The 26,388-nt window shown below is 30.9% G+C and overlaps 1 protein-coding gene across 3 annotated transcripts in view; it reads left to right on the forward strand.

The window, feature by feature from the left end:
* The window catches only part of LOC127726349 (proteasome maturation protein-like), a 33,361-nt gene that overhangs the window by 4,813 nt on the left and 2,160 nt on the right, over positions 1–26,388 (forward strand). For 2 of the 3 annotated variants that reach the window (XM_052233712.1, XM_052233713.1), the window contains exons 2-5: positions 17,030–17,121; positions 18,084–18,144; positions 20,276–20,377; positions 22,898–22,991. In XM_052233712.1, coding sequence (XP_052089672.1) covers positions 17,030–17,121; positions 18,084–18,144; positions 20,276–20,377; positions 22,898–22,991 — 349 coding nt within the window. Of the gene's footprint in view, positions 1–13,328; positions 13,353–17,029; positions 17,122–18,083; positions 18,145–20,275; positions 20,378–22,897; positions 22,992–26,388 lie in introns of those variants that run through there. The other variant, XM_052233715.1, reaches the window with a different exon arrangement.

The raw sequence follows: 26,388 nt of genomic DNA on the forward strand, positions 1-26,388 counted from the left end.
AGTATCTAGAAGAAAATGTTGTAAAAATTTATTACCTGTTTTTCCGTATATTACTTATAAATGGACTTAGTTTTTCTTCCAGTTAACATTACATACAGTCTGCAGTTAAAGTTAAAGTTTTTAAAACATTTATTAGATTCATAAATCATCTTGTATTTTACATCCTGGACGTTTACCAAACTTGGACAGAAGCTTCTTATAATCAAAAGATAGTATCTAGAGCAAAATTTTTAATATTTGTTTCCCCATTTTTGCTGAACCTGCGACTAACAGCTAAAGTAGGCGAGACACTAGGTTCCGTGGAACCCTTACGAATTTTTATTACATTAGATTAGATTAGATTCTTTATTAAGATAACTAAAAGTACATTAGTGTTCTCCATTACAAATCATATGATAATATACAAAACAACATTTCAAAGTTTCACATGTAGATCATGTACTATATATATATACATGTAATACAATTGTACACATAATTTTAAGAATTGTTTCTTATTTCTAATGCATCTCTAATAAATTTGTATAAATAATTACATTCAGTAATATTTTGTAGATTTAAAAGTTTAAAAACTGGAAAATAATTATGTTAATCTTTCAAATCTAAGATCTAAGATTGGAAAAAAGTTTGCCTTATAACTTTATATTAATCACAAGATATCAAAAAATGTTCTTTTGTCTCAACTTCAGTGCAAAATTTGCGAAAACGTTGTTCTCTTGGAATTTTGTGTTTATTATATCTACCCTGTTCTATATTTAAACAATGAGCACTGATACATAGTTGTGTAATTTTACTTTTTATATTTTTGGTAAGATTGGTTTGAAGATAGAAGGGAACAAAATTTGGAATAAAAATATTACTGAAAAACATCAGTTTACTGTGCACAGCTCCAGATTTGATTTTTTGAAGTTGTAAGTCAGATTGCTGATTATAATATCTTAGACTATTTTTAAAAACACTATTATTTGTCAATTTTTTTGTATTAAGTTTAAGTACTTTATTTAGGGTAGAAAACCAGCATTTTGAGTTTTCTTGAGATAATTCTTGATCTGCAGTAAATGCACTATATAATATTCTATCTCTTTTTATTTTAAGTAGTCTTAAATAATAGTTATACATTAGCATAATGAGAGAATCAACATTGGAATTCTGTTACATTCAAGTCTACTAGCCATATTTGATGACTGTCTTTTGACCCCCAGAATAGATTTCAACATCTTGTGTTGTAATTTATCAATTGGTAGATTGTCAAAATTATTTAAATGTATGTTACATATATTCATTTCACTGTTTAGGAAATTGTTCATAAGCCTTGTTAGGGACTTATCATTTTTGATCTGGGAGGGGGGGCTGGTAAAAATGCAGGGGGGATCAAGTTTTTTTCTGTATGTGGAAAAGGGGGGTTCAATTTTTTTTATAAATTCAATGTGGGGGGATCAATATTTTTGGCACATAGAAATAAGTAGTTCACATACTTCAAGAGACAAAATGTCAAGAAGAACATTACAACAGTCAAATCGAAATATATTTTTAACACCATTCATATACAATTAAGTAAGACATCACAAGACTTTAGTGATGTAGGATCTGAAGCTGCCATTTTGTGTCATTTTGTCCCATATAAAATGCATAGGTGCTTCACAATCCGAATACTTTAGTCGTTATATTTCAATCACTTCGATCACTAAATTAACAAGCATTACTGCCAAGTTTTGTTATAATCAGCTTAATAGTTTGAGAGAAATTAAGTATAAATTAAAACGAAATCTACAGTGATTTGTGCAAAATTTTGTCCAAAAATACAAATCACGCCGCATCATGGAAGAATATAGTGTAGAGCAATTAATTCTCCAATAAATGATTAAATATTCATCTAATCTGCATACAAACAGTTGAATATATTGATACAACAGATGATTCTGAGATGATGAACAACACTAATGTATCTTTTTGTTTCATTACAAGATCGCTTTGGGTCCATTTATACCTCTCACTCCCTCAAAATTTGTACTTTTTAGGCTAATAAATCAAAATTTTGAGGTTACTATCAAACATTTATGAATGAAATGTGACAATAAATGAGTAATTGAATTGTTCAAGCTGTAAGCATGAACTATCCATATAAAAGTTTAGCGACTCAATGGAGGTTTCAATAAGGCCTTACGTAAAACTTAAGTGTAAGCAGCGTTCAAGAGAGGATCATATAATAGATCCCTCTAAGTGAATAATGTGTTGTTACTGTTTCAAAAAATTTACTTTTTAATGTATATTTTTTACAGAGTTACTTAGGATAAAGTTTTCTTTAATAGCCCAATATAGGAAATTAGAAAAAAAAGTCGGAAAAAGCTATTCAAAGCACTGGCTTGCTCTACCTACTAATATTCATGGAAGAGCCCTAATGCAAGGCAATTTTCCCTCAAATGTGTTTTTGGACTCAATACACTGAGAATATTTCATTTTCAATATCTTCGTGAAATAACATGATACGTGTTTTGTATGTTAAAATTTTGGCATGTTTAATAGAGGGGGGATCGCAATTTATAAATGTTTTTACAGGGGGGATCAAATAAAAATAGTGAAATATTATGGGGGGATCAAGAAATTTTGTATGTTTCATTTAAAAATGACCAGCCCCTCCTCCCAGGTAAAAAATGATAAGTCCCTTAAAAAAAAATTTATTAAATTTTAATCATGCAAATGATATATTTCTTGGCATCATGATCATTTATGTACCAATTGAGCCACTTTGAAATTTTGTTTTCTTAACAATTATTTGATCATTATTGATATTTATCAAATAAATTTTAATTACAAAGTTGGTTTATATATAACAGTTCAAGAAAAATACAAACTTTTTTTTTAAATAAGTTTTTTCTTCTTAAAAGAAAAATTAAATCTCAAAACTTAATTGTGACTTTTATTCCTGTGACTTTCTGTCCTAAATTCTTGTCAAACAACTACATTTTATTATAATTTACTTGCTTCTATTTACTCTTTAAATTTTCTATCTATTGTTTAATATCTGAACAGATTATGACATCAAACTTTCTTTTTTTTTTGTTCAGACACTGATGTATACTCAATACACAGGTGCAGTTGGTATATTGCTGCTTAAAGATGTGGACAATTTTTAATTTCAAAATTGCAATAGTTTCGTTTGTCATAGATTCTAGTACTGAGATGACCACTGTAATCAAATTGAATGTACAATGTATATGTCTAGAAAGAATGTAGGACAGAAAGTCACACGACAAAAAGTCACAGACAAAAAGTCACGGACAAAAAGTCACAGGACAAAATGTCACAATTCAGTTTTGAGATAATTTTTCTTTAAACAAGAAAACACTAATTTAAAGAATTAAATTTTAGTTTTTTCTTGAACTATTATATATGAGGCAACTTTGTAATTAAAATTTATTCAATAAATATCAATAATGATCAAATAATTGTTATGAAAACAAAATGTCAAAGTGGCTTGGTACTTAAATGGCTTCATTGTGCCAAGAAATATATCCTTTGCATGATTAAAATTTAATAAATTTTCATTTATCAAGGCTTATGAACAATTTCCGAAACTTAAAAATGAATATATGTAATAAAAAGAAAATATTTCAAGATCTTTCTCTTATATATTCAAACAATTGTCAACAAATTATTTGTGACTTTTTGTCCTGTGACTTTTTGTCCTATCAAATTTGAGACTTTATGTCCTGTGACTTTTTGTCCTGTGACTTTCTGTCCGTTTACCGTCTAGAATTAAGCAGAGGAAGCTGTATCTGTGTTTTATTAAACAATTTAATAAAATCCTCCATTATTCTTTTGTCTAAACATTCTAAAAAGTATAGGTTTCTCTATAAAAGATTTTACTTAATAATTCTGATTTTTCTATTCCAAGTCTGTGTCTTAACAGTCTGAATTTTGTCTAAATATGTGTCAACACATTCGTAACACTGTCAGAATTTGTCTCAACATGCTCTAAATACACTCTTCACAGTCTCAACTTAAGTCTGTTGTTGTCCTGACACATTTTATACTGTCATAATTCTATTTGAAAAAGTCTGGATATGTACAATTTGAACTGACTTGATGTCTTCTGTAGTAAAAACAATTCGATTTTTTTTCTGCGACAGACCTCAGAGACTACCATAACACAGTAGTCTTAGGACCAACTTAGTCAAGGTCTTTATAAACTCCCCTAATAGCAGGACTTTGTTAATGTTAATGTCCAGACCAATTACGGAATCACATTTAGCATTGGAACATTCTTTTGAATAATTCTTTTATCTGAATTCAAGAATGTTAAATGATTATGATGGTGTTTTATTTGTGTTGACAAGGATCATCCAAAAAAAAAAAATGTGGTTGTTAATCTTGAACAGTGTAAAAAAAAACACATCTTCTCCTCTTTATTTAACTTTATTATATAATGCTTTTCCATTTTTAAACTTGCCTTAAATTTAATGAATCAATAAACATCTTCCCCAATGTAGCAAACTTTATCATTTGTTTATTACTTATAATTCAAACTCTGGGTATAACTTACAATCTTAACTCTGTTTATTACTTATAATTCAAACTCAGATTATTACCTAATTAATGTTAATATCCTGAGTATTGTCTATTCTAGAGACATATAATATATGCATTATATGTCTCTGTCATTTCATATTTAAGATTTGCATGGCATATCAAACAGCTTTGCAATTTCATAAAATGTATCAACAGTAAAATCATTTCTTCTTCTTAACCATAACTTCAACATATTTAAACACTAAAATTATTTCTTTAAACATGTTTATTTGATTTTTTTGTATTCTCATATTTTTATTTATTTAATTATTTATTATTTTTTTCTTTTTTTTTTAAATATTATGTTATCTCATCTAATATTTTTATGCATGTTTTTAACTTCTCTGTAACCTATGTACTTCATGGTTTTATGAGAATAAACTATATATCTATCTATATTATAATTTGTTTCAAATGGAAGGTTGTAAATTTCTTCAACATGTTCAAATGTATATCAAAGACATGTTAGAAAAAAATATCACATTGAATTAAAATTAAAGTGTGTCCTTGTATTTATGTATTTATTGAAAAAATAACTGTGTATTTGAATAAACCCTAAAAAAAATGTAAAAATGTAAGTCCTAAAATAAAACCATGCCCTTATATTGAACAATTTAAGACATAACTAGCAAAAATTCTGAATTAGAATCTGTTAACTTAAGACATTATAATGAAATTTAAAATTTGTTCAACTTACATCAAAACTATAAACATGATACACACAGATGTAAAATTCAGCAAGAATAAACAGATTGTTGAAGAAGTGGTTGATAAGATAATCAAGGTCTTTGCCTCTGTGTTTTTAAAGCATGTAGTTGTTATTTTTATGTCTTTATTATTTATTTAATTTTTGGGCTTAATTCTAAAATTAACAGGAAAAAAATATAGTTTACATAAAGTTCCCACAAGATGATAATGAAAGCTTAATTTGTTTTATATTTTTGAACAGAGATTATAATTTATTATATGTCTCTGGTTAAAATAATGAAAATAAAAAAGACCGCATAAAATAATCTTATGGCATTATGAATGCAATCTCCTTTAGGAATGTAGGAAAGAAAGTCACAGGATTCTATTTTGAAGTTGTTAGAAACTGGGACTTATACATGATGGGACTTGAAAATCTTTTGGTAGTAATTGGTGCTTTCAAATACAGCAAAGGACTTCTTGCATGTCTTGGTGCACTAGAAACAGAGTTTTAAAACTAATGACCATAAAACAAGTGTTTTAGAAGCACAGAGTACATATATATGATATAAGAAAAGATAAATATAAACCATAAATTAAAAGTTTGGTATTAATAGATATTATGATTTTGCAATTAAATAACTTTTTAATCAGCACATGGCACATGACTGATGACTTAGTGCAAATTGCAAATTATCATGTTCAATCAACCGTATCCAATAAACAATTGAATATTTAATGGTCATTGATGGTAGTTATTGAATTCATTGAATGGCTTGGGGTATATATTCAACTTGATAGAATAATAAAAACTAGAGGCTCTCAAGAGCCTGTGTCGCTCACCTGACTCTACTGTGGTTTTAGAAATCATGTGAAGATAGATAAAAATCATAACAGATACCCAAATAATGATTGAGGCCAAATTTGGTTTAATATTGGTCCCGTTATTTAATAAAATATCCTGGTGGCCATCTTGAACAGTAAATCGGCAACAAAGTAGCAACACTTGCTCAGCACCTCATAAGGAACATTCATGCCATATTTGGTTTCATTCCATTCAGTGGTACTCTAAAAGAAGACATTTGTATGTATTTCTTATAGGGTCCTATGTTAAACTAAGTCCCCCCCCCCCCTGGCGGCCATCTTGGATGATGGATCGGCTGCAAAGTAACAACACTTGGACAACACCTCATAAGGAACATTCATGCCATGTTTGGTTCCATTCCATTCAGTGGTTTTCTAAAAGAAGACATTTGTATGTATTTCCCATAGGGTCCTATGTTAAACTAAGTCCCCCGCTGACCTCCATCTTGGATGATGGACCGACTGCAAAGTAACAACACTTGGTCAGCACCTCATAAGGAACATTCATGCCATGTTTGGTTTCATTCCATTCAGTGGTTCTCTAGAAGAAGATCAAAATGTAAAAAGTTAACGACGACGGACGACGACGACGGACGCCAAGTGATGAGAAAAGCTCACTTGGCCCTTTGGGCCAGGTGAGCTAAAAATGGATTTAATGTTACGGTTGCTTTTTTATATTCTATATTCTAGACACTTTTGTACTATTTTGTTTGTAAATGTGATTTGTTGACAAGATGAACTAAAAATGTGGAAATTGATATTTGTAATTCATAGCTTCTTTATCTTTTGACTGTGCCTGCCCGTTCTGTCATTATAATAAAAGACGCAGATTTGAACTGGCTAACATGGTTACAAATGGTTTTTATACTCCCGTTTACGGGAAATATTATGGTATACCGTTGTCCATCTGTCCGTCCGTCCGTCCGTCCGTCCGTCCGTCCGTCGTCACATGTAGGACATTAACTCAAAAACACTTTCACCAATTTGCAACAAACTTTGGTGAATTGTTTATATATATTGACATGAGCTCCCTTTCAATTTTTATAAATTTTAGATTTTATGTTTTTGAGTTATGGGGTTTTATTCATTACAAAAAGGGGGATTTTCCAGTTTTCAGACAATAACTCAAAAATGCTTTGAGCAGTTTCCTTAAACTTTGTTGAATTGTTTATATCTATTGTCTTAAGCTCCCTTTCGATTTTTATAAATTTCAGATTTTAGGTTTACTAGTTATGGGGTTTTATTCATTAAAAAAAGGGGAATTTCCAGTTTTCGGACAATAACTCAAAAATGCTTTCAGAAGTTTTCATGAAACTTTGGTAAATTGTTTATATCTATTGACGTAAGGTCCTTTTCAATTTTTCTTAATTTCAGATTTTACGTTTAATAGTTAGGGGGTTTCATTCATAAAAAAAGGCGGGAATTTCCAGTTTTCGGACAATATCCTTAAAGTGCTTTGAGCAGTTTTCATTAAACTTTGGTGACTGATTTATATCTATTAAGATAACATCCCTTTAGTTTTTTTTATCAATTTAGGATATGACATTGAGAAGTCATTGAACTTTATTCCTTGAAAATGTGACGGGCGTATCATGCGCTCATGGCTTTGCTGTTTTTATTAGACTTTTGTGTCCTAGTAGTTTGGCTTTTAATTGAAATAATATATAAGATCGAGAATGAAAATTTGAAATGTGTCAAAGAGACAACTACCCGAATAAAGAGCAGAAAACAGCCCATGGTCACCAAAAGGTCTTCAACACAGCAAGAAAATCCCGCATCCAGAGGTGGGCTTCAGCTGGCCCCTAAACAAAAATGTGTACTAGTTCAGTGAAAATTGACATCAAACTAAAATCAGAAACATATAATTTGAACTAGAATTTAAAAAAAAAACAAAAAAGACTTTCAAAGTCCAGAGGTTCCTGACATGTGACAGGCGCAAAAATACAGTGGGGTTAAACATGTTTTGTGACACCTCAACCCTCCACCTATACCTCTAGCCAATATAGAGTAAACAAACACACAGCAATACAAACAGTAAAACTCAGTTAAGGAGAAGTCCGAGTCTGATGTCAGAATAGGTAATAAAAGAAACTATGGTTAGCAAAATGACAATGATCTCTAATGTATGGAAAAAGTGTTAGGAAATTATTTGAAATTGTATGGAGTTAATATCAACTGGATATATATAGTGTTTTAGAATGTTCCAACATCGTTATTTATGTTAGAATACATGGGCATAGTGTTTCAATGTTTGTGTTTATTGTAATTGAATAAATTTTTTAAGATTGTGAACAAAATGTGGTTCATGAAAATATCAAGTTTTTACAAACAATTCAACAGACAGCAATTAACTACTTAAATGGCTTCTATTTAATATCTACTTTTCCTATCCATCGCTTTTTGTTCTGTATATAACATATATATATATAATCACTGTTTTTAGCGAGATATTAATGGTGCCTGACTATATGCAGCTAGATAACCAGGGGAAATTAACATTTCTTATGGTGAACCATCCAAGGAAAATAGCTAAATACTTAGCAGCATCCCTTTTCCGTTGAAAACAAACAGTTTACTCTAGTTAACATTCTTAAACTTTTTCACAAACTTTAGAAGAATAATATCTGAACTTTTACAAACGCTAATTCTTAAATTATAATTATCCTTCTCTCGAATTTAAATTTAAATTGACAATTAACACGTGATATTGGAACATTTATATTGAATTGAAAGTAAAAGGTGACTTATTGGTCCATTGGGCCGGGTGTATTATGTATGTAATTATATTCTGTACAAATTTATATATTTATGTTGATTTTCATGTCACTATAACAAACAATTTACTTACTTACTTACTTATAACACTTAAAACCTTGAAAAAAATAGGTTTATATTATTGATATATGATTTTTTACCATTTAAGGTGAATCCCTACAGATATATAGCAACTTTTTTTTCACCATTGAATTTTTCTTCAAATTTAAATACACATACTATGCACTGGCCTCTATAAAAATTTGAGTTCTGTATTATTTTAAAAGAAAAGAAAAGAAATGATATTCTTTAAACATTTGTTCAAGAATGGTCATTATTTCTTACCAGATTTGTAACTTTTTTTCAATACTTTTATCAGGACATGCAGGATGTGAGACTTTTTTTCCTACCAAATGTGTGATTCTTTTTCCCCCGAGTCTTCCTTTTACCAATCATGTTCCAATGGGATAAACTTTATACACTAAAATCAATATATTGTTAAATTTTTAAGACTGGATTTTTCACAATTTTTCAGTTGTCCGTATTTTACTGATCACTTGACACAGTGTTTTTTTACAGTTAACATAATGAGAAGTCCAAGATCAATAATTTTGTCAAACCTATGTGGAATTTTATGAAACTTAGCTTTTTATGATAAAAACCGCCTGATCAAAAGACCATACATGTATCCACAGCACAATCTTAATTCCTTATATTTTCGTTTGTTTGTATCCCAATTTTCGACTTTTTAAATACAAAATACAAGACATATAAAAGAAAAAACTTAGAACATGCCGTGGTTTCATATATATGTTCAACCTGTATACATGGTATACATGCAATGGTCTTAGGACACGTCTTAGTCTTAAGTCAGGCTAACGAAAGTCTTTTAAAATAATATGTCCGAAATTGGGTGTCTTGGGATAGTCCTAAAAGTTACGATGTCCCAAGTCAAAATAAAAACAACAAATAAGGCATAAAGTAAATGATAAAAAAAAACTAATGCAATATTAAACTATTATCATGATTATACTGTTATAAGAAATAAACTAAATAAACAAAATATTCCTCAATTTTTGTTAAAGATTTAATTGTGTTACATTATTTTAAATTTTTAGACAAATTTGATTAATAAGATACTTCCAGATATCAACAAAGATTGTATATTATTCAGTTTGAGTTTTGGGAATAATAAGGAATATTACAAGGACTTTGTCTGGGTGTTCGAGAACCAACCAGATGCACATATCTAAATATATTGAGATATTCAGTTAAATATTAAATTTTGATAAATGCTCATTAAAAATTCAAATCTTAATGAAAAATGTTCTTATCTCTCAGAATAAAGTGAATCTGATGAAAAGAAATTATATAAAGAAAATTGTCTTGCTTTTTGAAACAATTGTAAACTTATCAAATATGTTATTTTCAGTTTGGCTAATTTCTGTCAGTTAACAAGCAAAATTTGTCTCCAGAAAAAATAAAGTACACTTCTATGGATTGTGACATTTTTATGGTCTATTAATTAAATCGCTTTTTGTTCTGTGTATTATATTGTCGAAACTGCTGGACTGGCATCATACATATACTTGGTATACATTTGCCGAGAATATTTCACTCAACCCAGGCCTTTTAGATAAAGTTAATAATTGCAGGAACTTTAATGAATTAGACTCTTTAAAGCCCTTGATTAAACATGAATTTACAGGAAAATATAAAGATATTTTTGAAAATGGAATAAAAACTTTTGATTGAAAACTTAACTGTAAACTCAAATCATTGCAAATGCTTCAGTAAGTAAAGAGTTAGTGGTCATAATTTAGAAATAGAAAATAGTGGATAATATAAAATTCCTAGAAAGGATAGAATATGTTAACTGTGCCACTTGCTGGACGATGAAGAACACTTCCTCCTTGATTGTAAAATTAACAAAACAACCTAGATATAATCTATTTAAAAATTGTTTACCTTCTCATTATTATGTCTCTTACCCATGTTACCCAAGAACAAAAAGTAAAAGAAATGCTTAACCTCTATAACATGGAAAATGTTTAAAATATTGGCTCCTTTATAAAATAGTCATTAGAACTGAGGGTAGAAACCTAATAATTTTTTTCCATATGTGTTTAAAATTGTTATTTCTTTGCATTATAATGTTTGTTGTTTTTGGTTTTTTTTTTGTCACAAACTAATTATAATATGTTTATCATGTTTATATGACAATAAAAATATTATCAAATTTTGCTGTTATAAATATATTTTGAATATATTTATTCAATAGAGAAATAATGAATTGCCTAAATTTTAAACAATGTTGAATGCAGATCAGTCTCTCTAAGTATAAACAATATGATTTTAGAAAATTAATTTGAGAAACACCTTTTCAATAGAAAAAGGCAGGCATTGTGAAAGTTTGCATTATATTCATTAGAAGTCATGATATTCATTATTCTTCAGTTGTCAAAAAATACAAGTAAAAATAACTTAAATTGATAGAATTATTTAAAATGTATAACATCAAAACAAAGTCATGAGACAATTTGTTTCAAAAAAAATGTTATGAAGCAATATGTTCAACCAGGGACATATAATCTGTATCATATGTCTCTGGTTCAACTAGTTTTATTATTCATTTTATTTTTGAATTTTCTTGTCATAATCACAGCTAGTAATTAAATTTGACAAACACATATATTTTACCTGAGACACTTGACCTGTAAGTTATATAATTTTAACACTTTTATGCAGTCATGATTTCCCTTTATCCTTGACTAGTTTTTGATTAATACCTTGTGTATTAATTAAGCAACAGGGGGTATAATGATGGACATACAGTGCCATCATGGTGGACATAATTTTTATGGCCACCATTAAAAAGAAAAAGTCATAAGTAGTGTAACCATTGTAACCCCGACTTTCAATGCATGTAACCATTGTAACCCTACTTCCCCATGCATGTAACCATTGTAACCAGACTTCCCATGTATGTAACCACTGTAACTAGACTTTCCCATGCATGTAACCATTGTAACCCTCATTCCCCATGCATGTAACCACTGTAACCAGACTTCCCCATGCATGTAACCATTGTAACCTGATTTCCCATGCATGTAACCATTGTAAGCTGACTTCCCCATGTATGTAACCATTGTAACCTGATTTCCCATGCATGTAACCATTGTAACCCTCATTCTCCATGTATGTAACCATTGTAACCTGACTTTCCCATGCATGTAACCATTGTAACCTGATTTCCCATGCATGTAACCATTGTAACCCGATTTCCCCATGCATGTAACCTGATTTCCCATGTATGTAACCATTGTAACCTGACTTTCCCATGCATGTAACCATTGTAACCTGATTTCCCATGCATGTAACCATTGTAACCCGACTTCCCCATGCATGTAACCTGATTTCCCATGCATGTAACCATTGTAACCTGACTTCCCCATGTATGTAACCATTGTAACCTGACTTCCCCATGCATGTAACCATTGTAACCTGATTTCCCATGCATGTAACCATTGTAACCAGCAATCCCCATGTATGTAACCATTGTAACCCGATTTCCCATGCATGTAACCATTGTAACCAGCAATCCCCATGTATGTAACCATTGTAACCCGATTTCCCATGCATGTAACCATTGTAACCAGCAATCCCCATGTATGTAACCATTGTAACCCTAATTCTCCATGTATGTAACCATTGTAACCTGACTTTTCCATGCATATAACCATTGTAACCTGATTCTCCATGTATGTAACCATTGTAACCCTCATTCTCCATGTATGTAACCATTTTAACTAGACTTCCCCAGGCATGTAACCATTGTAACCTGATTTCCCATGCATGTAACCATTGTAACCCTCAATCCCCATGGATGTAACCATTGTAACCCTAATTCACCTAAACCATTGTAACCTGACTGACTTATGTAACCTCACATCGATTAATAAAGGGGTTGCCATGGTAACATGATGGCATAAAGGATTCTTGCATGTGTGTAACCAGTGTAACCAATGTAACCATTAGGTCAATGGAGGTTACAAATGTACCAGGATTTGAGAATTTCTGAATATATGATGATTTATGATAGTTTGTATGAGTGTAACCAATGTAACCAATGTAACCATTATGTCAATGGGGGTTACAAAACAAGGTAACTTAATTCTGGTGCACATTTTGTGCCTTATATGCTTTCTGCTTCTCGAATCACGTTCGCCCTAGCACCTGTTCTTGTAAACATGAAATAATGTCTCTCGTGACATATTGTCCGTCAGACAAAGTTCTTATGAAATAAAGGCAACAGTAGTATACCAGTGTTCAAAAGTCATAATTCGATTGAGAGAAAGCAAATGCGGGTTACAAACTAAAAGAGAGGGAAACACATCAACTATCAGTATCAGAGGAATACAAAGGAAGCACAGGAACACTGAAGTTTGAATATATATGAGCCTAAAACTGTCATGAACGTTTGTATATCAAGTTTATGTTGCATCTCATCAACTGAACTGCGAGCACACTAGTTATGTAGCCAGCCATTAGTTTATTAACATTCAGTCACAAAAAGCACTTTTACAAATACATGTAGCTCTATTTAAACCCAGACGATTTGGATATGTGAAAGGAAGAGCAATTTTGGGATATGCTAAAGGAAAAGATTTTTTTCCACTCACATCAAGAATTTCTGATTTTTTACTATTTTTTTGTTTAAAAAAGTTAGGGTAGGTTGCATACATGTGAACCTCCTGTCGGGAGTACAATAATCCTGTTTTCAGGGGTGTCCTCCCGTTTAAGAGAAAAAAATCCAGTGTATGAAATATTTCATGAATGAAAACTTCAGCCGCCATATCCGGTGTAACTGACATTACCTGAAGTTAAATTTTACCTGTAAATCAATTAACATGCCTTATTATATGGCTTCACTTGCCAGCTTGGGGGTCAAACATACTGGTAATCAATGATTTTTACCTCAGGCTAACTGCTGTTGTGTAACAAAAACTTTGTGTATTTAAAAATAATTGAAATAAATTTTGGGTTACTTCCCTTGAGTTATCCTGTTTTAAGTTACTTTCTTTTAATAATGTAAATTGTTAAAAGAATATAAATGAAATATAAATTGAACAAATAGTCATAAAAGGATGGTAATTAAATAATTTGAAATGTCTTAGGACAAATAAAAAAATAATAATTTGGAAACCATTTGTTGGTTCTATACTTCTTTTCAAGGCTTAAATTAAAATTTATATAAGTATGACCTTCCCTGGATAATTTTCCTGCATGAAAGACATTTCTATAATCGGAAAAGAATCTAATAGCAGTGATTGTGCTATTGAATAAAGATGTGTGAAATGAAAGAATTTAAAGAATGTTCTGAAATAAAAGGAAGATTATTAGAATTTAATAAAGATAAAGAAAATTACAAGGAAATTACAAGGGTACTATAAACATATTACATTTGGATGGAAAGTTGAAGAAAAAACACTTTAAAAGACAATTTCTACATCACATGGTTACATTTACGACAAAATTTAAGTCGTTAAAAAATCTCCTGATCTGAGTCCTAATCTCATGATCTGAGTTTCACGGTCCATCACATGTATGAGGTTGGGCTACCAGAAACACACCTATTTTATTGACACCTGATTTAGGATATTATACCCAATGGATGTGGATAATAACCATTATTCGTGTTAATATTAGGATCTTCCCCAACCTGTTCATGACTGAGGACTGAACAATAAATATCTTTCTGTCAAATAGCAATAAAATTGAATTCCCAGCTGCATGATTTCTGTTGAAAAATGAATTGAATTACGTAAGTTTTCTGATGTTGTTCCTGTTGTTAGGCATTTTGTATATGACGTCATTTTCAATTAAATGTAAAACAAAATACATGTATTTTCATATGAAAAAGTGTCCTCAAGACAATATTGCATGATAATGTATCATATTGACATTATATTGTGTTCTCATCTATGAAAAAATTTCTTGAGAAGGACTTTCCATGTGAAATTTTGTCTCTATATATGGACAATATTTCATAGATTTATCAATGTTTATAGCAGTGAAATTTTAAGAGAGGTTGTCTAAAGTTACATTTTGTGAATGTTGAGACAATATTTTAATGATGGATTGTTGTGAAATTTTTTCATGTTAGGGAGTTTATAATATTAATACTAATATTTTGGACAATTATATCATTAAAATGTTTTATTTTATTGACAATGACAAACATATATAACAGGTTGGGAAGGATCCATGTAAATGGATACTTTCCTCATTTATGGGTATTATACCCGAAAGTAGGTATCAATTTTCAGTGATAAAAATATAAACTTTGGATTTACAGATATTTTCTTTCATGGCGCAAATATTAGGTTAAAAGCCTCCAATTGATACGGATGAAAAACAACATGTTACCGTCTCTAAATCAGTACAAATAAAGGTTGGATTAAAATCAAAACCCGTAGTTTCCAACAAACTCTATTGTTTTGAAAACACAAAAACATGGAAAGAGGTGTTTATGAAGTGTGTGATGACGATTTCAAGCTACGGAAAACTGATTAAATTTGTGTGACTCTCTGACTGATCAGGACACTCGTTTTAGCCTGATTTTGAGGAACCAATACAAAACTCTATAATAGTCTTTCATTTTAAAAGTTGTTTACAAGGTAAAATAATTTTGACCCCTATTTTTCTCTTAAAGTATAAAAAAAAAAAAAAAAAATTTCCCTACCTACCTACCCACACCTGAGACTGATGGGTAGGGTTTGGGCCATATATAAATATTTATGGAAATATTTTTAAGTCTGGCCTAACTACATTATTTCATATCTTCTATGAAATTTTTATGGCAGACATTATTCATGTTATTTTATGTTACATTATCAAAGAAACATGATCTTCAGGTAACTTTTTTTTCTTATTAAAGTTTTATTTAATTAAAATATAATAATTTTAACCTTAAAACAATGAAAATATCAACTCAATTAATCTTCTTGTATCCTAGATACAAAAATCTGCCTTGTTTTAAGGGAAATCATTGGAAGCATTGCATGCAGTAATTCTCTATTGATTCATTGAGTGTACAATTTTCAGATAGGAGAGTGCAGCTGTGGATTTATAATTTGCTGCAAATGTAAACAATGATAAAATGTACATTTTTTTTAAACGAGGACAAGATCATGTCCACTTGCTTAAGTTAATATTTTGGTAATTTTGCAGTGTTTGGAAAACTGATAACATTGATTATTGAACTTGTTGAACATGGGATTATTTTAAACAGAAGCATGATTTCCTTATTGACTTTAGTACTTATTTCATGTGTGACCTTTGACATGACACCAAAGTCAAGTGACTTGAGATTCTAAAAGTAAATATTTTGTTACAATCATGATAATTAACAACAGGAAATTCTCACTTGTTCTCTTGATCTGTAAGGGTGTTTAAAATCATTTATTTTAAGTGAAATTTTAGCATTGATATTCAGAAGTCAGAAAATGAAATTATTGGGATAAAGTTAAGAAATGTCTTTCCTTCATTAGGTTTCAGACTTAAACCATTGTTTGCAACTCCTTGAACATGTTGAATAAGTAAGAGTTATAAAAGATAATAATCAAATAGTTCTGATTCATAACATGAATTAATTTATGTACAGAATGTGAGATCAGGAGACTTTTTTGTTAAAGACATATATTCCAATCTAATATAAGTATAATATATTTGAAAATAAGTTGAAGATTCCTCTGTAACAATGTTGAATTTATATTTTTTTTTATCCCAGGATAATATATACACATAGCTGGTAGATCATGTACTAAAATGTATATACATCATGTACATACAGAAAAAAAAAATGTTCATGAAAAAAAACTTTGGGAGACAGATGGAATATATCTCACAAAAAATGAATTAAAATCTGAATATACATGTATCTATAAAAAAAAGAATGAAGAATCTAAAAAAACCCTCAAACGGCTACTACCTGTATTCCTACAATTTTACAAGAAATTATACCAATTAGATTTTTGAGAAGCTGTATTTCATAATTTTACTGGGAGGAAAACCTGAGTCACCCAAATAAATCCAAATCTTCTTATTGTATAGTTGTACTTTTCATTCTTTATTACCACAATGTTTTTTGTAGAATTATCCCTCCCTTAGACCCTCAGTCAGAGGACAACACACTGTTGATATTCCAGAAGGACAATATGGAGTTCCTAATGTCATGCTTCATGGGTAAGAGAATTTTATGTTATATACTCTACTCTATAAGAAATCTTTACCATGTGTATAAATAAAAAAAGATGTTGGGTATACCCAAAGGAGACTAAAACACATCAGGGGCGGATCCAGGATTTTAGTTTAGGGGGGCGCAAACTTAAATTTTTTTGAGGTAAAATTATCGAAATATTCTGAGGACAACCCATGCTTTGCAAATTTTAGGGGGGCACACGCTCACCACGCCCCCGTCTGAATCCGCCCCTGCACACCAAACCCCAACCCTAAAAACAAAAGAAAAAACATCCGCGCAAAATACATGTATATATAAATGAGCATGACCATAATACATAAGTTACCCCAATCCCTCAATTTGCAACACTTGGAACAGTTCATTTTGAAGAGAAATATATGAAATGATGATCATCCACATTTGAAATTAAATATATTTGTACTATATCGTCTTTTTTTCTATTTTGTCTTGCCTGGAACAAAAATGAGCGAAGTGAGACGTCGACCTGTGCTGATATTCTAGCATTTACATTTACATGTATCAATATCTAATGTTAATTTATTTTAAAGTATCAGAAGAAGTACTTTTGATAGATCTTTTATATTTGATATATATATATGTGTACAATTGTATTAGCATCAACAATATCTCAATCACATGCAACTTATATGTATGAAGCTCCTTTCTATAAGTCATGCTCCTATGACTTTCAAACTTTATGAAGAAATATTTGTGAAAGGTCATTGATATATTGTACATGTATGTTAATGCATTATAACCATCCATACACTTCAGCACTGAGTCTTCAGTCTCTTGAAAATTGTATTTGGGTTTGCTATTTCATTAGCTACCTTGCATTCATATGATTCTTTATTCTTCTTGAACATGAGAAACAATATATAATAAACTGGATTTAAGATTTTGAGTTTTATGGATAAAATCATCTTAATTATTTCTTTACTTTCAGTTTACAACCAGGAAGAAAATTAGAGAGAGCAGTCCATCCCTTGGAATATTCAGAAAAACATGTATGCTCACTGTTGAAATTTTCTTTGAAATGCATTTGACTTTCCAGAATAGCTAAGCTTTGTGTGTTTTTTGTCGAGCCTTCGACTTTTGTCGAAAAAGCGAGACATAGCGATCCTACATTCCGTCGGCGGCGGCGGCGGCCACAAATATTCACTCTGTGGTTAAAGTTTTTGAAATTTTAATAACTTTTCTTAAACTATCCTGGATTTCTACCAAACTTGGACAGAAGCTTGTTTATGATCATAAAATAGTATCCAGAAGTAAATTTTGTAAAAAAAAAATTCCTGTTTTTCCTTATTTTACTTATAAATGGACTTAGTTTTTCTGCCAGGAAACATTACATTCACTCTGTGGTTAAAGTTTTAAAAATTTTAATAACTTTCTTAAACTATCCTGGATTTGTACCAAACATGGACAGAAGTTTGTTTATGATCAAAAGCTAGTATCTAGAAGGAAATTTTTATTAAAATTTTGTACTTGTTTATCCATATTTAACTTATAAATGGACTTAGTTTTTCTTCGAGTTAACATTACATACAGTCTGCAGTTAAATTTTTTAAAACATTTATTAGATTCATAAACTATCCTGGATTTTTACCAAACTTGGACAGAAGCTTCTTACAATAAAAAAATTTATCGAGAGGAATATTTTTATTAAATTTTTTCCTCATCTCACTTTTGTTGAGCCTGCGATTAACAGCAAAAGTAGGCGAGACACTGGGTTCCGCGGAACCCTTACAAATTTTTTTCTTAAGAACCCACCCCAAACAGATAGTTTATAATTTCATTTTCTACTTTCATGATGTTGCACATGAGTTTGACTAGCATTTGTCAACATAATGAAAATTATCCATGACATTGCAAGTATAGAGTTCTGTAAATATCCATTTATTTTATTCTGAAAATTATCATTTAAAGCATTTTTTGGTATTGTAAGTAATGAATAAACAAGCAGACAGCAACCAACAACAACCACTGCATTACAGGCTACAGACTTGGGAAATGTGCATAAAGAATGCATCTTGGTTGGTTAGACAAGTTTGGGAGCACTCAACCCTCCCCTAACAGGGAACAGTAATGTAACAGCACACTATAAAAATCAAATTGAAAGGGCTTGACTCATTAGACTGAGACTAGTCTAAGCACACTAAAATGAAGGTTATTTTTGCTGAATTTGTTGAAGTATACATTTTTCAGACTCTCACATGAATTGAATAAGTCTGAAGGAATCAGCAGAGATAACACTTCAATTTTCCATTGAAACAACCTTAATATTATTATGCCTATGTTTTATGTTTTTATATAAAAAGATGAGAAAAGTCGAAATCAAGATCTCAAATGAAGCATGGTTGTGTAATCAGTCAGCATTTTATGGTTATTCAGTTAATAAAGCACTGTCTACATGTATATGGGAATTAAGCTTAACTTGATTAAAAACTGTTTTATCTAAATTATTAAAGAACAGCCCCTTAATATCAGTTTTTGTCTCGCCTTGACGGAGTAAAAAAACGAGACATAGGTATGCTGTTTCTGGCGTTGTTGGCGGCGTCAACAATGTATTAGTTTGTGATTAGGTCAGTTTATGGTGAACCACTAGTGGTAGGTCAGTGACATTTGGTAGGCAGTTGTATAAGCATTGGCATATCTCATTTCCATGGAGATTATTGGGCCCTGCCCCTCAGTCATGGTCTATTGACTTTGAAACTTTGCTTAGTTTACATGTATTAGTTTGTGATTAGGTCAGTTTAAGGGGAACCGTTAGTGGAAGGCCAATGTTAAGCATTATCACATCTCATTTCCATGGCCCCGCCCCCTCAGTCATGGTCTATTGACTTTGAAACTTTTGCTTAGTTTACATGTATTAGTTTGTGATTAGATCAGTTTAAGAAGAACCACCTAATTTTTAAGTCAATGATATCTGGTATGCAAATGTATTGGCATTTGCAAGTCTTGTTTCCATGGAGATTATATAGCTTACCCCTCATCATGGTTCATTGCTTTTGAAACTTTTACATAGTTTACAATGTTGAAGTATTGCTATTTTAATTTCAACATTTGCATTATCAAAATTACTAAGAGGCGAGACATATCTCTGTGCAGTTTATTATTGCATAGTTTTATTAATTTCAGTGGGATGAGAACAAAAGAACAATGGACTTTTCTATGTTACGTAATACACAGGGATTACATGCACCACTCAAACTACAGATGGAGATTCATACAGCCAAACATGTACGTACTATCAATTCATACAGCCAAACATGTACGTACTATCAATTCATACAGCCAAACATGTACGTACTATCAATTCATACAGCCAAACATGTACGTACTATCAATTCATACAGCCAAACATGTACGTACTATCAATTCATACAGCCAAACATGTACGTACTATCAATTCATACAGCCAAACATGTACGTACTATCAATTCATACTACAGTGTATTCTATATTCAAATTTTTACGCATGGAATTTGTAAGCAAACAGGATTAAATTTAGACATAAATGAAATGCTCCTTTAAACAATAGATTTATTATTAACACTGCTAAACAGATCCATAATACATAAAGTTTACATTGTATGCTTCCTCCAATATAACTATAAGAATTTATACAGACAGGCAGGATATTCCGTATCAAAACAAGAACCAGTATCAGTGATTTAGAGATAATGTCTGAAGCAAACTTTTGAAAATGTATTTTTTTCATTTTCAGTTTTTTTCTGATAGCTGGACATAGTTTTTTACAGTTAACATTATCAGACAGTCTGGCATTACATTTTTTAGACATGATAAATTTGTAAACCTTCATCGATTGTTATGAAACTTGGACAGAAGCTAATCTTCAATACCAAGAAATAGCATCTAAATAAAAAAAATTTTTTTTTTTAAATTTCTGTATTATACTGATAAATGGACTCACTTTTTAAAGTCAATACTGTGGATTCATTTATTTTCGTGGGTACCAATTTTCGTGGATTGAGGAAAACTTGTATTTTCGTGGATATTTGATTTCGTGGTTTTTCAAAAATCTGCATATAATCATACAGCAAATTTGTTATCCATTAAACATTTAAATTCGTGGTTTCTCTGTAGCCACGAAATCCACGAAAATTGGTATCCAACGAATAATAATGAATCCACAGTATTACACTTTTACACTGACAGCAGCAATCACAGGTGAGACACTGGGTTCCGCGGAACCCCTTACAAATATTTATACGACCGCAAAAAAATTTTGCGGTTGTATATTGGTATGTCGTCGTCATCGTCCGAAGACACATTGGTTTTCGCACTATAACTTTAGTTTAAGTGAATGGATCTCTATGAAATTTTACCATAAGGTTCAATACCAGAAAAGGAAGGTTGGGATTGATTTTGGGGGTTATGGTACCAACAGTTAAGGAATTAGGGGCCAAAAATAAGCATTTTTGTAACTTCCAGACATAACTTGTGTGTTAGTGTATGGATATCTCTGACATTGTACCACAAGGTTCCATATCACAAAGGGAATGCTGGGATTGATTTTGGGGGTAATTGCCTCAAAATTTTAGGAATTAGGGGCCAAAAAAAAGCATTTTTCTAGTTTCATGACAATAACTTGTGTGTAAGTGTATGGATCTTTCTTAAATTGTACTACAAGGTTCCATATCACAAAGGGAAAGCTGGAATTGAGTTTGGGGGTAATTGCCCAAAACGTTCAGGAATAAAAAGGGCCAAAAAGGGGCAAAAAAACAAGCATTTTTCTAGTTTCAGGACAACAACTTGTGTTCAAGTGTATGGATCTCTTGGAAATTGTACTGCAAGGTACCATACCACAAAGGGAAGGCTGGGATTGAGTTTGGGGGTGATGAATCATAAGGGGGTTCAAAAAATTTGGGTGGGGGATTTTTTTCCTTTTTTTCCTTTTTTTTTTCTTTAAAATTTTCCATTTTAAGTTGGTTATTTCTGATTTATATATAAAAGCAAATAATAATGATATGGTTTGAATAGGTAAATTAAAATTTTTTAAGTTCTTAGACCACATTCATTCTGTGTCAGAAACCTATGCTGTGTCGAATATTTAATCACAATCCAATTTCAGAGATGTATCAAGCTTGAATGTTGTGTCCATACTTGCCCCAACTGTTCAGGGTTCGTCCTCTGCGGTCGTATCAAGCTGCGCCCAGCGGAGCATTTTATTATTTTGAGGTAGCATGTTGTTGATACTTCTTTTGATAAGCATGATAAGATTTACCTGTTGGATAAATGTCAACTGAGACAGCAACTCAAGGACACAATTAATCAATAGACTAAAAGATATTTATATTTTCCGTATTCGTTTTCACAGCATAAAAGTAAAACAAACTCTACAGTTTACACAGATTTTACAGACTGTGAAATCAACTAAATAACAGTAAACATGTTTATTGCTATTAAGGTATAAAGTGAATTTACTTTTGAAGCCCATCTCTGGGTGTTGGATTTTCTCTCTGTGTTGAAGACCCATTGGTGGTCTTGGGCTGTTTTCTGCTCTTTTGTCAGGTTGTTGTCTCTTTGGCACATTCCCTGTTTCCATTCTCTACTTTATTATTTAAAACGAAATGCAGATGGTTAATAAAAAGGAAGAAAAGTACCATTTATTTAGTGCATCTCTGAAAAGGTGAAAATAATTTGAAGAATTTTACAGTGCAGTACTTGAAATGATCTACTTTAATTTTTGTCTTTTTTTAAATATTTGTTTGTAGAATGATTATCTTATTTTAACAGATGGGTCGTCTACCATGCTTAGCAAGTTCCAATACAATGTTAGATACACTTACTGGTAGAGATGATCTCATCAACTTCGATGACATATTTAATAGTAAGTTTATAGACATATTAAATTTAATAAGGGCCAAGAAAAAATCAATTTGTTTTCCATTATGAAAATGGTAAAAAAGTAGTGTTGGTTTACTGTGAAAGTACTTTTATTCGTGGGGTATACCAATTTTCGTGGATGGCTTTATCCACGAATTTAAGTGTCCAACCAAATATAACAACTGTTGTCCAAATCAAGATCCCCTGTAAGTTTGACTACATGGATAAGGGCATATAATCTAGAGAATACATTGAATATCAGCAAACACACTTAATGAACTATATGTACAACATCAGACAGGACAAGTTCTATGACTTTTAATCTTTTAATTTTCATGAAAAATTAGTTTTTTAGAAATAAAAGTCAGACTACCGGTGAAGATACATGGATATAATTTTCATCTCCTCACAGTTCTCTCACAAAAAAATATAATAATTTCATATTGGGCTTGCTGTTTTATTTCATAAGTATTATTTCAAAGTACATATGAGTATTTTTTGTGCGACTTTTTTCTTTATGTGTCATGTTTATGGCCCAATTAACACCTTTGATGATCGTTAATCTGTTGATCATGCGATCTTGGGTTAATTAGTGACATAACTTCTGATTACATGTGTGCAACAACTAAAATATTTACTTTGCAATTTCCCTCAATCAGACAATTTGTATTCAGAGATGAATCAGCTTATTTGAAAGCAATTATTTTATTAAAAAAATGATGAATGTTGTCAGTAACGAAAGACAAACAAGAAAGTGAGATTGAACATCATATGATTATTTTCAAGAATCTTTGTTTCTGATGGGTTCAAATTCTTCACCCAATTTTTTTCTTCAGAAAACTAAAATCCACAAATTTAAAAACCCACGAACATGTAAATTTTGCTCAATCCACGAAAATTGATACCCAAGAATAAAAGTACTTTCATAGTATTAGATTGATGTTTTTAGATATTCCTAGCTGGTATAATTGAACTGATACTTCATATTGGTGTTAAGCCTTCAACAGTGAGCAAAACTCATACCACACAGTAAACTCTAAAAGGCCCTTACATGATAAAATGTAAAAAAAACAATTCAAACAAGAAGAGTTATGCCCAATTACATTCATAGCATTTTTTACCAAAAGTTCAAAAATTTTATGCCAAGAATTTGCTGCTTATAAAAACAAGTCTTAATCTTGAAGGGTCTAAATAGACCAGTTAAAAAATACTACCAATAAAAATTAGTCCAGTAGAGTAAAAGGAAAACATCACATTTTTTATTGCCTATTCTATAATATGACGTTCTTGGAAATAAAGCCATGTTCTAATTCCAATAAAACATGGGCTGCATGTGATTGAGGTCACAATTGAAATTGCGATGTCAGTTGTATTTTGAACAACGCCGGAGATTAAAATGGACATTTTGTGTTGGTGTTGCTCGCTAGGAAATTAAATAAAATCTTTCTTAAAGTAAGTTTACATTTATCTGTTCATTTTTTATCGTCACATGATTGATTTTCTACAACGTTTTGGCCTCATAAAATAAAAATTGCTGCCTTTTGAATGTGTATTATAGGTCTGCTTCGAAGTACCGAAGTTCTAAATTTTCCTATTAGAATCAAAATAATTCTATCATGCCATGCTCTATGCTCATTTTAACATGGGTAGGCATTATATTTGTCAACATTTTACACCTCCCTAATGCTTGGTATAAAGATATTGACAAATATAATGCCTACCCATGTTAAAATGAGCATAGAACATGGCATGAAAGAATTATTTCTTAAATAAAGATATACATATGCATTTACGACAGCAACAATGGTACATTACCTTATAGAATAAAGTGTTATTTTCTCCAGTGATACCAATCACTATATATTCAGATAATAAATGTGCTAGAAATTTGATAATCCATCTTAAAAATAAATAGAGTTGCAGATACTAAAGGGACAATCAAAAATTACAAGACAGGTAAAATCATACAATACTATGGCCATAAAGGACAGAGAAAATCATACAATACTATGGCCATAAAGACAGGGAAAATCATACAATACTATGGCCATAAAGGACAGAGAAAATCATACAATACTATGGCCATAAAGACAGGGAAAATCATACAATACTATGGCCATAAAGGACAGAGAAAATCATACAATACTATGGCCATAAAGGACAGGGAAAATCATACAATACTATGGCCATAAAGACAGAGAAAATCATACAATACTATGGCCATAAAGGACAGGGAAAATCATACAATACTATGGCCATAAAGGACAGGGAAAATCATACAATACTATGGCCATAAAGACACACAGCAGCATTCAAAATACTACACAATAAAAACTTCCGACTCAGCTTCACAAACCTATTTATCTTTTGTTTGAACTTAATGCTCTACGTTATTATTTTGTTGTTAAATCAGTATAGTCGGTTTATGAGTAATAGAAGTAGTTAAGGAAGGAAGTACTTTACAATGTACTTACCGATTAGTGATTGACTATAATTAGTACTATCTGAGACAGGCATGTCTAGAGGCAGGAGTGGATGTGGGTAGGGATTAACATTACCATTTATATAGATAATTGCCAGAATGTGTGAGAAAGATAATAATCTCCTGTGAACTAGATAAATAGTAATGAGTTATTTCTCTTGGTACAAGCATGAGTAATGATTTTTGTCACGGAATAAAGACATAGCTATCCTACTTTCCGTTGTTGACAGCTTCAGTTTTTATGTTCAGTTTGTGGTTTTTTTAAAACTTCAATAACGTTTTCTCATCTTCATGGAATTGTATGAAACTTGGAACTATCTCTCCCAGGATGGTTGAATTTATTTTCATTCTAACCATCACTCTGCAGAAGAAAAAAGATCAATTAAAGAATTTATTGCAAGACAATTAGTATTTCTTTGGAAATAAAGTAGGGTCTACAGACACTACAATATAACTGAAACTTTCATTGATATTATTTTTATATGCTTGACGGTTTTCAGATTGATTCCAAGGAAAAACTTGATTAAGGTATCAAATTAGATTGTAAAAATGTCATATGCTATCAACATTTATCAATTATGGACTTTTGACGAGATCAATACGTTATATATGGACCTGTTCAGATTATATATTGACCGAGGACAAAGTCTGAGTGTCAGTATAATCTAACAGGTCCATATATAACGTATTGATCTCGTCAAAAGTTTTTGCTGTAGTCTATATTTTGACCTTCATTATAATTAAGAGTCCGCATTTATTGTGTGTTGGTCAAGCTGGTATTATATGATACATTAGTAGGTGATGTAAGCTAGGAAGCTAGTACTGTTAGTCGAATAGCCAGCTAGCTTAATAATGTTAATCACCTTTTTATACGACCGCAAAAATTTGTCTTATATTGGTATGACGTTGGTGTCGTCGT

The sequence above is a fragment of the Mytilus californianus genome, unplaced genomic scaffold (assembly GCF_021869535.1).
Source record: "Mytilus californianus isolate M0D057914Y unplaced genomic scaffold, xbMytCali1.0.p SCAF_17, whole genome shotgun sequence".
Taxonomy (NCBI): domain Eukaryota; kingdom Metazoa; phylum Mollusca; class Bivalvia; order Mytilida; family Mytilidae; genus Mytilus; species Mytilus californianus.